A 13,704-nucleotide genomic window follows, 5' to 3' on the forward strand; every position below is an offset into this window, starting at 1 on the left:
CTGGTTACAGTAATTTCCTACGCTCACACGTACGCAAGCAGGAAAGTCTTGCTTCCTTTAACAAACATTGCCACACTATGTCACATACACACGTAACTGTCTTAAGGGGGAAGGCTTGGCCGATATTAGTCACTGAAAATGAGAACTGTGCCAGTTTCCATTTGTATCAAGCAGTCAATACGTTTTTGGGTTGATATGCCTTACTTGACATTGCACATCTTTAAATGCGACTATTGTGCAATACAGTGTCGACGCTGAAACAATATACTGTGCAGCCACAAGTCTATGCATGTTACAGCTACGTTATGGTAACAGCTCACTTACAGGAAATAAATTCATGACACATCATATTTCATGACTTTTCCAAAACTCCAAATGATTTTTACTAATTCCATGACTTTTCCAGGCCAGGGAAAGGAGACTGTGGAATTCCATGATTCTTCCAGATTTTCCATGATTATTGAAACTCTGAAAAAAGCATTTACAGTTTTTTCTGAATGCTTAAACACTAATGGTGCACGTATCCTGCTTTACTTGCAGTTACTCAGTTTACACTTCTGGTAAATTGCTACACTATTTTACCTCCACACTGACACATGTGCCTAGCTGCTTAGCTAAAGACAAAAGTCTTATGGCCAGACCAAAAAAGGAGAAGAACAAAGAGAAGAGCTTATTGTTGGAATTTTTGTTTAAAATGGTAAATGGACTTGCACAGTGCCTTTCTAGTCTTTCGACCATTCAAAGTGCATTTACACTACATGTACCATTCACCCATTCATTCACTGGTGGCTAAGGCTACCGTACAAGGTGCACCCTGCTACTCAGTTACAGTGAACATTATAGAATCAGAATCCTACCCCAGGAAACATTGACATGCGAACTGGAGGAGCCAGGGATCAAACCGCCAGCCTTCAGATAAGTGAAGAACCTGCACTACCTACTGAGACACAGCACCACCTGAAGGTCTGAAAAACTGAAATGTTACTTAAATATAATAAAAATTCCAGCAATGTGCAGGAACTCTTCTCTTAGTCTTTTTTTTTTTACACAAATGGCTTTTTTTCTACTCCACTTTTGTAGTTTGAGGACTGTTATAACTTTATGAGATTTTTTTTCCATTTATTTGTATTTATAGTTTGTTGGAATACATATACACATCTGGATACCTGTGCGTATGTGTGTTCATGTGTTTATTCAAACAATGGTTTGTGTGTATTGTATTAATGCATAAACGTTTAAAAGAGTCTGAAGAGTTCTGCAAGATTTGTTTACTTTTGGGAGACGTACATATTTCCTTGTTTTAGTGTACAGTCTTGTGGTTAGTGGGTAGAGCCTATAGTTTTATTGATAGTGACTAAGCAATCAGAAAAACTCTAAGTACTTCCTCTGTGGTTACTGTTGAGGAAGGAGATAGTGACTGGATTTTCAGGCTACTCAGCCACACTTTTAAATTACACTTGCAAGGAGTAGTTAAAATGTGAGCTACATGTCATAATGTGATTAACTTTAGAGGGGTAATTCTGGTTTATTACAACTTAAGCCTGATGGGGCAAAAGACACAAGCTGTCAGACAGGATGTAAACAAGAAAGACACTTCATTTAGAGGCAAAACTGTCAGGAAATGCAGCTGAAATATCTAAAATAATCCCTCATTACACGGGAAAATTGTGTGCACACATAAGTATGATGGGTAAAAGTTGGACCAGGATTAAGACTGTATGATACAGACTGAGTGTTCAGTGATATTTTGATTAATAGTGCAACCCTCATTAGGATGTCAGCCTGTAACCTGTGATGGATGTCAATGGAAGACAGTTTGGGTGATAATTTTACCAGTTGCCTTCCGCTTCTGTTTTAAATAAATGTGGTTAATCAAATTAAATCTATTTTCCACCACTGGACTTTTTCTTTAGCAATTACTGTGGTGATTTTGTGCTATGACCTATGGTAATGGTGGCCACATCAATATTGTGACCCAGCTTTTAAGTAACTGGACATATCTTTGAAATTTACTGAGTTGACTTTGAGCAACACAGATAAAAACATAAATGCTATCCATGTATCCAAAACAAATGAGAACTATTTCTTCAGTTTCTGTGGAGCTCGACTGCTTCACAGTCTGCTTGGTTGAGATGGCTTAAAGTCACATTAATAAAGACGTGTTGAAACCACCAATATATCTCTGTTCGAGGATGCAGCCATGCATCAAGGAGGAAGAGAAATACAAAGTGTATCACCACGGCTACCACAGGGACCTTTTGTGTGGCGGTGACGGGCTAATGCACATGAGAATGAGAACAATGTAATTCTTCTGGTTTACTGGAGAAAGAGAGCTGCGACAGTGACCTTGTCTTGGGTGAGAGAATTCATCTCCTTTCTCGTCCCGTCCTTCCACTGAGAACTGTGCGGAGTCATCAACATCCGACAGCAAACAAAGCCTATGTGCCAACACATGCTCATGTCCAGAGACATCACACCAGCTGGACTCGGGGGGAATCTCTCTGGCACTCTCACTCTGCTTCTGCTGACACCAGCTGAGACATCAGACTGGTTCACATAGAATATAAACAAGAGGAGGCTGGAAAGTCTTTTAAAACACTAGCAACCCTTTTACACATTATCAAAAGAAGTGCAGAGAGCTGCACTCTGGAGTGTGCTCGCTCTGTGCAGGTGCAGCAGATTTGTTGACCAGTGAGAATCTCACTCTGCCATGTTCTTCTTTTCCACATTTCTCAGAGGCAGGGATTTATTTTTAGAGGAGTGCAAAACATGGAAACACTGCAGTTGTTGCAGACTAGTTGAGGTATTTGTGTGTGTTGTGGGTGGGCTGAAGCAGCAGTGGGTGGTAGGGGACTCACCTCTCTTGCTTCAGAGCATACTCCAGCATTTTGATCCTCCTCACAAGGTCTTTCTTTAAGTTCTCCTGGCCTTTCCTCTCTCCCTGCAGGAAGGCGATTTGGGCCTGAGAAGACAAAAATAGGATTGTCAGGTCACATTTTCAAGTAGTAAAAGATTTACAGTGGTTGCTTTTATAAATAGAGTCAATGTTTCCGATGTTTTGGCATCTCAGATATGAGCTAGTTCGCAACAAAGACTTGACTTCAAAGACAACCTCAACGAAGCAGCATCTAAGACAACTACTTCTGTCAAGACTGAAATAGGATGATGTCAAATCAATATGCGTGGCATGATGGGGAAAAAAAGCCAATCTGTACTATTCTATTTTAATCTAACCTACTCACTCTCCCACACACCGACTGTCCCCCCCCCTCCCTCTGAAATCCCTTCCCTCTGCACATCACTGTCTCTCTTCAGTAACAGGCAGCAGCTGTTGACGCACTCTGTCTGAGTCAGCATTACATTACATTGAATTGCTGGGTACCACACAAACATTTATGTGGGTGTGTCCACGCGCACATGCACGCTTGTAATGAGAGTGGCAGAGGCTCGCTCACAGTGAAGCATGCAGTGCATGAGCTGCAGTAGATAAATCAATCAGGAGCAGATCACACATTAAGCAAAATTGTAGTCATCTTACAGCAGGACCAGACACTGAGATATTCTAATCATCACAATATATTCCCCTCACAAATATTCAGTCTTACAAATGGAAAAAAGTCAAGAGAGATTCATTTTCAAGGGCATATAAGCTAGGGTTAGGGTTTTATGATGCAATAACCGCTAACCTTCCCATAAAATATCGCAGTTTCACAGTACCACAGAATGTTATTATCAGTCAGAATAACCCTTAGACGAATTAAAACAGAAGGATTAGTTTTGGTTGAACAAATGTTTTAGAAATGTTTTAAGACTTGAAACCATTTTTTTAATGGAAGCATGTGTAAAAAGTCTCCCTTTTCAAAATGACTAAATAAGAGTGAGATCCTCTGCCCAGTTGCATTTTTTTCAATATCATAGATTAGCAAAAGTACATTGTGTGATAACTGTCAACTTTCATACCACGGTATACCATAAAATCTGTATATCGTGCAACCCTGATGGGAATTTTTGACAATCTCACAATTTAACTTTATTATTGTCAGAATCAAATCCAGATTAAAAAGTCAATACATTTTCTTGCATCACATGCATAACTGCAATGCATTGTGGGTGATTAGCACCTCTGAAGTGACCATTGTTGCTCACTCACTCCCTGAGCCCTCTGAGGGTCAATCTCACCAAGTTCACTTCAGTTTTGAGACAACTGGAAAGACCCTTAAGATAGGGGCGGGATTCCCCAAAGGGTAAGTGCAGAGAGGAAGTGAACGAGGGCACGCTGATGTATGTAACTGGCCATGTTGGGAGTCATCATCTGAATAACAGAAAAACAGTAGAGAAGGTGTGCGTGAGAGTTTGCAGCCTCTTTTTATTATTTAGTTACTTTCTTAAGTTTTTTAGTTAAAGCTGTAGTTGGAAACGTTGTTAAAACTGTCACCATATTCACACAGCACTAAATGAGACAGATAATTAAAAAAAAAAAATAAAAATCATGTTCCTCTGTCTTTACTATTGCCTTGTAGCGCTTTCTAATGGCATCACTGCAGGTGAATTGAAATAACCAATCAGAGCTGAGGAGACTAACGCAGCTGTCAATCAATATTCTTGAACGGTGATTAAACTGTAAAACGAGACAGCACTGATTAAGTATGGATCAAGATTCTTATACTTCATTGAGTCACCTAAAATATTTTCAGAAACATGTTTTCGTGTACCGTTTAACTGTAAAAATGAGAACATTGGTCTGGTTGGTGGGCGGTACTTAGGTTTACTTTATCCAACATGACGGCCGAGTCACAAACTAAAATATTTTTCTGAAACCAACTGAGGCGAGACAAAGGCAGTGCAGTTACAGAATATTAATTCGTATTTTATCAGCGCTGTCTAGTTTGATATTTGACTGCAGTTTATGAGATCGACAGCTGCATTAGAGAATCCTCAGCTCTGATTGACTGGTTGCGCGTTGTTCTGATTTTAGGCATCAAAGGCAGCAGGAAAAGGAGGACAGAAATTATTTGTTTCACACATCTGTCTCGTACTTCCTTCAGGATATAGTGACAGTTTTAGCAAATATAATTATATGAGCTTTAAGTAGCTTTAAGTTAACTGTATTTAAATGTTTTTTTGTAAAAACACAAGAAAAAAAGCAGCGCTTCTCTGTGTTGCTGTTAATGTTATGTCTCCAGCAGTGCACGGCTTTTGAAATGAAACAGACTATGGACTGAGTCATTTTCTTCGCAAATAACAAACTCAATTACTTCGAAGCTGGAGCATCAACACTGATTCTCTTATTTCAGGAAACAGGTAGGAAAGAGTCTGTAAATTAGCTTAGGGTGAGGCTAACTGTAACTGCGCTCCAGCAAGCATTCGCTTTAATTAGCCTGAATGCAGTCACTGTGGTACAGCTTTTACCTCTTATAGTTTCTTCAATTTTTTTTTACAACAGCGAAACATTACTATAGTAAAATATTTTTGTTGTATGGTAAAACAGATATAAAATCATATTCTGGTCTTAAATTAATGAATACCATGTATGAAGTCACAATCTTATGGTTTTGTGGGGCAGTATTGCTATAAATATCTCTGGTTGAATATGGTTGGTGCTTAAGAAAAACCATAAATAATCAGTAAGCTAAGAAGCTTCTTCTAAATGTATAAGTTGTGCAATAAAAATTAAAAAAAAAGCATTTGCTTTTCTCAAAGCTTTGTATTTTTCTTAGAGTGTACTAAAGTTGTCTTCCATTACATGTAGTCAGAGGAGCAGAGAGAAACCAAAACCACACACAAGAATAAAATCTGTCCACACAGTCCATCTAGTATTTTAGGGGTTACAGCAAGGTTAAGGCTGCCAAACAACTCTCAAGGCTGCTAAAGTCTCTTAAGGCTGCGCTGTTTACAGAGAGGAGGATAAGTGTGCTGTTTCCACTTTGCCACTTCATCAAAATTACTCCTTTTATCTAAGTTGTTGCATTTTATCAACAAAACAATAAGCTTAAGGGGTGGATCTAAGTGCCACTGTAGTTAGGAGAAGATAACAGAATAAGTGGAGTGCAATGTTTAAAAAAAAAAAGTCTTTAAACCTACCAAAATCTGAAACAGAGAAAAACATTTGCACAGAAGAGTGGCAGCATGATGGTGGATCCACTAAAAACAGGGAGGGAGAAAACCACCAAAAGCCAGACTTCACCTGTCTGGCTTTAATAACAGAATTAACAAAAAAAAAACACATCTTAACATCTTAAAAGGAATGAATATTGACTTGATTCCCTGCATGTCACTCTACATGCAGAGGATGGTGCGAGTTTGAGTGGGCTAAATCACAGTTTCACACGGATAGCAAGTAGCGCTGCTGCTGCCTGCAACAATGAGTCATGACAGCACTTCAATCTGCCTCGTATTAATAACAGCGTTTCTTACCGGCCACAGTTCTCCGCAGAGGAACTCATAACAACCTGTCTGCTACGGTGCCCTTAGGATTTAGGGTACTCAGCTTGGCAGTGTAAACAGCACCAAGTTCAGTTGGCACAGTCACATGACTGCAGTCTGCATAAATACCAGCAATTGATGCTTTTGAAAGGTGGGTCAGCAAAGCACGTACATTACTCTACCTATTAACCTCGACACACTCTCCACTTCCTTACTCACCCTGTTTTATGTGCGTCTACCGTCAGCTCAATCTATACTAATGCATTCAGAATTGACAATGTTAACAACGATTACTATGGATCTGACTTTCTGCACCCTTGACCCAGTATCATTGAGTTTTAAAACAGAAAGAAAACAAGGAAGAAAGGTGGCTCCTGAAAAGTTTCAACTTAAAGGTTCGGTCTGTAATATTTAGGGGGATTTAGCGGTGTATATAGTTGTGAGGATTGCAGATTTCAACCAGCTGAAACGTCACCCGGTTAGAATTCCTTTAGTGTTCGTTGTTTAGAAGATTTTTTTGCCGAAAGCCGAATTATCCGCAGAGGTCTCCTTCTCTCCAAAACAAATGGACCAGGTGATTTAAACTAGTAAAAACACTGAATAAAGCAGTTTCACATAACAAATCAGTGTTTCTCTTATGCTGTTTGGCATGTCATAGACATGGAGCTCGCCCACCACACGCTTTCTCTGATACCTTAAGATCAACAGCTCATTCTAAGGTAACAAAAACACAACAATTCTTTTCAGGTGATCATGCACTAAAGAAAACATACATATTATATCACATTCCTATTCTGCCAAATATTCCCCTAAAACCTGGACACTGGACCTTTAATAAAAAGGTCTCTGATGCATGGAGCAGGACAGAAAATGAACAGAGGAAATACCAGCAAAGCCGCAGTAGCCACAGAAAAGAGAGTCATTCATTTGTTTTATCTGATGAAAAATATTGATTTGTAGGTAGATTGAAAAGGTTTTTCGGGTATGACAGGATTAAAAAAGTGATAAACTTGCTGACATTCAACAAAGCAGGGATTACATTGTGCTATCTTTGGAGGAGAGGAGGCACATAAAAGGGGTACAAATAAGGCATTAGGAAAATATTGCATATGGAAAATGATCACTGTTTGGATTGGGCCAGACTGTGCGGCTCCCAAAATAACTGACTCTGGCTAAAGTGGCTCCAGTCCAAATATCAGTGAGGACCACTGCCTCAGGGCTTTAAAACTGATCACATGTGACCGAGCTGCAGAACCTACAAATACCTCATTAGGCTAATTGCAGGGCTATTTTCCATTAAATGTCTTGATGTCCAGCTGAACACAGTAGATCTGTCTGGCTCAAACGCTGAGCAAACAACAAAATTACATATAAAAAGTTCCATGCTTTCTTCAAAACATCTCAATTATTTCAACAAGGACAACTGAGGAATGGCCACACATTAACGCACTACCTCAAGAATACCATACCCAAAAAATAGAGTGCAAGAACAGCTTGATAGGCTGTTTTTTGGACACACTCAATAAATAACCTCATAACCTTCACTGTGGATAAAACTGTACATCGGCGTTGATTGATATAGCAAGCAGTCATTCACTTATCCACATGAAGTGCTGGCCCAGGGACCCCTGGCATCCTGCGGTGCCAGAGATAGAGAAGAGTGCAGCTCTGTGAATCTCTGGCTCGCCATCTCTCCTCCATCAAACATTAACCTTGGGAGGAATGCAATGAGTCAACTCGGGCCATAAAGAGACACAGGAAGCATTTAATTCCCGGCCTCACACTGCCTGCATTATTGGGCTGCTGGATAAGGGCTCCTTAGTCTGTCTGAGTAAGAGACATGTAGAATGGGGCATCCATCTAGAGCTCAGGGCTTTTCAGAGACAGGAAAAGGAGGCAGAAGAGATAGGCTAATAGCTAGAGAGGAAAACAAACATCAGAAACTGGCTAAATTCTGAGAAACTAAGGTAAGAAAGTTGGTTGCAAACATTTTCTGCTTTGGCATAAAGTTAATTCTAGTTTGGATGTCAATTTTCTACTCTTAATTAAATCAGTAAAACAAGGAAAGAGAGAGCAACTTCTAGTCTTACTCAATCACAATTTAAGACACATTTTAGGACAGAAAGACAAACAGAAGATAAAAGCCCAGCTCTTTTCAATTATTCTAAGTTTGAAAAAGATATAAAAATTTGATGTCCCTTTTCTGCACCATTTAGGGTGAGTTAAGTTGGTCTGAGACAGAAAACTGTTTTATGTCATCATTTTTACAGCCCTTGCACTGGCATGACATTGACTAAGTTAATGCGTGGATTATTTAAGTATACATGTGGCTGACGGTTTACGCATAAAGCTGGAGCGAGAGGAAAACAGTTACAACAAAACTTACATCTTCTTCTCAACTCAATTTTCAGTCAAAGAATGTAAAATGACTATAAACGACATCCCCTCTATTTATAATCAGACGAGTGCTTTAAGTCTGAGATTTGCAAATTCCAGACATGTTTTCTTCCAGACATGTTCTGCGTCATCGCCAAAGACATGCATAACACAATGAGGCCATTTAATCCAGATAGAGTGAACACTGAAAAATCAAGTACATCTCTGCCGCGGCTAGACTGAGCTCACTCCTTTTGTAAAAGAAATGCAGAGGATCCTCAATAGAACCTCAGGGCTTACACACAAACAAAATGGTCACGCATGCTGGCCCTTCGGCTGCAGTCAGAGCCGAAGAAGAGAAAGCGGCTGGTGTAAATCCCACATTTACAATGCAAACAACCTCTCTTTCAGCGAACACCGGGTTTACTCTCACAGTTACCGTAAACCAATGAGCACCATGATGGCCGGCCTGATGACTAGCCAAGTACATTCCACGCATGCCATTACACTAGTAGCAAGAGAAAAAAAGGGGAGAAAAACAACTGAAGCAAGACAGAGGTGCTGGGGACTTCTGTGAGGAGACCAGCAGATATCACCACAGATCAACAGAACCTCTTCATGACTAAAACAGCTCACCACAAGTGGGCTAAATCTTGTACATTTATGGCCACTTACAATAAAACAGCTAATACGCCAACACACGTCAGTCACGACTACTGATAAAGTCATGTTCTCATCACTTTAAAGATTATATTTACACAGAAACATTTATTTTAAACAGCTTCCGACTGTGGTAAAAAAAAAATCCATGATCTATAATAAGTGAGAATCCAAATAAAAATGGATTGTTTTTCTTTTATGTCCTCATAAAGAGATAATACATAATAACAGAATTTGTTATAGACTGATCTGGTTCATTTTTCTCCCTAAATACCATGAAATAATTTGAGTAAAAGGGATGGAAACGGATGGGGCGTGCAACCCACAGGGGTTGATATCAAAATGTACCCTGTCTGTTTCTGCAAACCTGGAGCATGCTGACCACCAGCTTCTGTATGACAGTATAAAACATCCTCCTTTGCAGCAAACTGGTTTCTAACTAATATGGCTGACTTCTAAAATAACGGTTGAGTTCAGGCGGATTATCTTTTACTTTTGTAAACCAGCTTTAGTAACTACCTTGAGTTTCACACCCAGCTGTCTCTTCACCTCCTTCTCTGCTCACGATGGAGAGGGTAAATTTAGTCTCTGCACTAAAAGTGGTTGTCTTTTCACAACCACATTCTGTCCTCTGAGAGGATGTGCAAAAAGGCTACATACAGTAACGACTGTACGTACACGTAAAACAAGAAATTCTGACTGACTGTCAGGGGTGGGTATCAAACAAACTGCTCAGTCTAATCCACTGCTCCATTTTGCTCCTCGTGTGCCACAGAAGCAGCGAATTACGTTGTGAAATACTGGGGACCTGTGATCATGGCTGGAGCTCATCCCCACAAATGCAGACACTGCACATTGATCCAGCCCACTCACGTCCACGGGCACAGATTCAGGATTACTCTGAGGGTCAGGGTGAGATGGTGAACTGCTCAGACTGGGATTTAATTAAGATTTCTACCCAGTTATCTCTGGAGGGAGCCAAACTGTGCTTCCACTTCTTGTGCAATATCCATAAAACAAAAGAAAGTCCTTACATCGCTAGAAATTCCTCACAGTGAAAAATACATCTTCTTTCTTTACCTAAACCTTCACAGAGCTGCAGATTTGTTGTTTTTATCTCAACACAAGTTTCCGCTTGAGCTTCATTTTACACTTTGCCGTCAAGTTGACACTGCAGTGGTACCTTACAAGAGGTGCAAACAAAGGCGGGACGACGGGCTTCTTCAGGACAAGGGTGCTGCATCCCATGTTGCTGCATTAATATTACATAAGGCTCAGGCCGCACATGCTCACATACTGTATGCAGGCAAAGAGCTAAATTTTTCAACATCAGCATTTTCTCTGACAAATAGGTTGTGTGACTGTAAGGTGGGGTCCTGGCAGAAGCATTTTGTAAACAACATTTGCAACAGCTTCACAACCTCGAGAGTAAAGACGCAGTGCAGAGTCAAGAAGATTTGAAATGGTAGAAAATAAACATGTTGATGTTGCAAAAAACTCTTGTTGGTCTGAATACATCTCTGGCATGTCATCATCTGTCCTGTTAACAGCCAGCATGAGAAACAACGCGCATTTGTATAGTTTATCAAGACAATGACAACCTAAACTGATGAGGAAAAGTACCTCGGACAGAGCTTGTGAAGTACGGCTCAGTGATAAATAAAACTCAGTGGTGATTTAATAAGAATACCACACAATCTACGACTATCTACGTGGCATATACTAATGACAGTAGATGAAGATAACAATTGGTAAAATCCCCTACCATGCCAAGCTTTGATGCCTGCAGTCCTGCTGTGTAAAAATGGTGACGTTTAATTGTAATCCACGCTTAACATATTATTTTCTTGTAAGAGTAGCATAGCTCCTTTGAAAGTATGTGCATAGTGAGTGTTAGGTCAAGCAAGGAAATATGTTGTCAAGTGGTAGTACATGGACAGTGTAGGTCTCAGTTTGTTCATGAATAAATGCTGCAGCTCCTCCAGATGTCAAGTTCCTGATTCTTGCTTCCTAATTGCTGGGTAGAGTGAAGGGCATTAGCTTCAAAGTAATGCATTGATGTCCCGTTATTCAAAAACATCAGATTCAAACTCAAACATAATTCCAGCTTACTGACATAAGAGGAGCGAGGGACTGAGCGTGGGGAGAAAATAAAGAAATGTACATGATGGCAAACAAAATGTTGTCATGCATTAGATAGCGATGCACCATATTGGAGTTTTTGCTTCTATCCGATACGACGATATATAACAACTCATTTGGGTGATAACCAATACCGATAGACATATCCAGTTTTATCCCCACCTATTGTTAGTGATTATCAAGTCTCTTCTGTGATGGGATTGACATCATATTATGCATACTTTTATCATGACGGCCCACCAGTAGATGGACACATAAAATTCAATGCTTTTCAATGTATGCAATATTCATTCATTGTGCAAAATAAGAAAAATACTTCAATTTAGGGTTGATGTTTTGTACATGTTCGCTTTGTAAATTTAAAAAGTTTTTTTTGTGATATCGGCAGAAATCGGCATGTTGGCTGTTTTTACTTTAAAGTCAATATTGATGACTTATATTATCGTGCATCCCTAATGTTAGAGCTATGTTATGAACCACTAAAGGAAACAAATTGGCCGTTATGTTACACTACATGGAAGGTAATCCACTAAAAATGTAACAATTTCATCATACCCAACAAAATTCCATAACTTTTCAAAAACTTTTGTAGATTTTATTAATTCCATGACTTTTGCAGGACTGGAAAGCAAAATTGTTGAATTCAATGACTTTTCCAGGTGTTCCATGACCATAGGAAACCCCCTTTATACATAATATATGTAGAAGCGGGGCTGCCCCTTGAAAGTCAAAGATTTGAATTTCAACCGTGGAGCCCTCAGTCAACTGAGATTGCTTCAAGTCAAACAGTTGTTTTGGGTGTTTTTTGCTAGTCATTGTGCTGTGCAGTGTACTTCTAGGGACATTTTGTTCCCCAGATTTTGCTGCAGCGTGAACGCTCTTGACTTTTATGATACTCTTTGATACAAGCTGCAGCTGATGTAATACAGCAGCACAGAGAGGAAGAGATACTCTGCACCATAACAGTGCGTACCCACCAAACGCGATGAAAATTATTTCATTGCGCCTCAAATGAAATCGCGTCACGCCGGACGCTCCAGTTTTGACGCTCGTACAAAAACCCCAAAATGGGACTCGACGCGCGGCGCGATTTCGTCGAGCCCGCCCAAACAACAACATTTCTTCCACCATTTCATTCTCTCGTTGACCATGTCTGAGATAACCACGATCGCTGCACTGTACCTGCTCTGGAGAAGTTCCCAGCGTCGTCTGGGGGAACACCAGGACGTCCATACGTCAGCACGTCGATGACGATCTCAACGCTGATAGGCTGTCGCGGCGCGTCTTCGCGCGACGCCACTGCAAAAGTTCAATTATTTCAACTCGAGCGTTGGACGCGAGGCGTTGGACGCGATGCGAATTTCGCGTCCAACGCGCCGCGCAATCGCGTCCATCGCGTCGCCCGGCAAAATGACGCGTCAAATCGCGTCTTTGCATTGACTTTGTATGTAATCTTGAGGCGCGATCATTTTTAATCGCGTTTGGTGGGTACACGCCGTAAGGCTCTGAGACAACATTATCTTCTCTCTTCTGCTTATAAATCTTAAATAATCAAAAGTCAGCAAAAATGTTGCTGTGCACTTATGACCCGTCGTTAGTGCTGTTAGCTTATTAACTATATTACAAGTATGCTGCTGTCACACTGAACGTCTCACTCACCACTGTTCAAACTTAAAAAATACAGCATCATTGAAAATTTGTATTAGCAACCAAACCTGATTCAACTTGCAAAATTCTAAGACGGTTAAATACATTGCTCTAACCCAGGCATGTCCAAAGTCCCGCCTAGGGGCCAGCCATTGCCCTCGGAATGATTTTAAATGGCCCCCAGCCTGTCTCTCAAAATATACAATATGTGGCCCAACACACAATATTAATCACTTTGCATTTTTGCCATTCACCTCATGATGGCAGGACTATCACACAATTTGTAGACATGCACCATGCAGGACCTTCACAGGCAGAGCTGATGGGTTTTCACAGCACCTGAACTGTTACCTAACAGCAGACATTTCCCGCTAGTTAACAGACATGCCCACAGTGAAGAAGCATAAAGTTGACAGCAAAGGCTGCCGTCTTCAGGAGCAGTGGGAAGTTGAATAC

The 13,704-nt window shown here is 40.4% G+C and overlaps 1 protein-coding gene across 2 annotated transcripts in view; it reads right to left on the reverse strand.

Annotated features, from left to right (window-relative positions):
* The window catches only part of LOC121954363 (striatin), a 39,404-nt gene that overhangs the window by 19,509 nt on the left and 6,191 nt on the right, over nt 1-13,704 (reverse strand). For both annotated transcript variants that reach the window (XM_042501818.2, XM_042501817.2), the window contains exon 2: nt 2,859-2,962. In XM_042501818.2, the coding sequence (XP_042357752.1) occupies nt 2,859-2,962 (104 nt within the window). The remainder of the gene's footprint in view (nt 1-2,858; nt 2,963-13,704) is intronic.

Source organism: Plectropomus leopardus, chromosome 13 (assembly GCF_026936395.1).
Source record: "Plectropomus leopardus strain MGB_pleo_1.0 chromosome 13, ASM2693639v1, whole genome shotgun sequence".
In the NCBI taxonomy this organism is placed as follows: Eukaryota; Metazoa; Chordata; class Actinopteri; order Perciformes; family Serranidae; genus Plectropomus; species Plectropomus leopardus.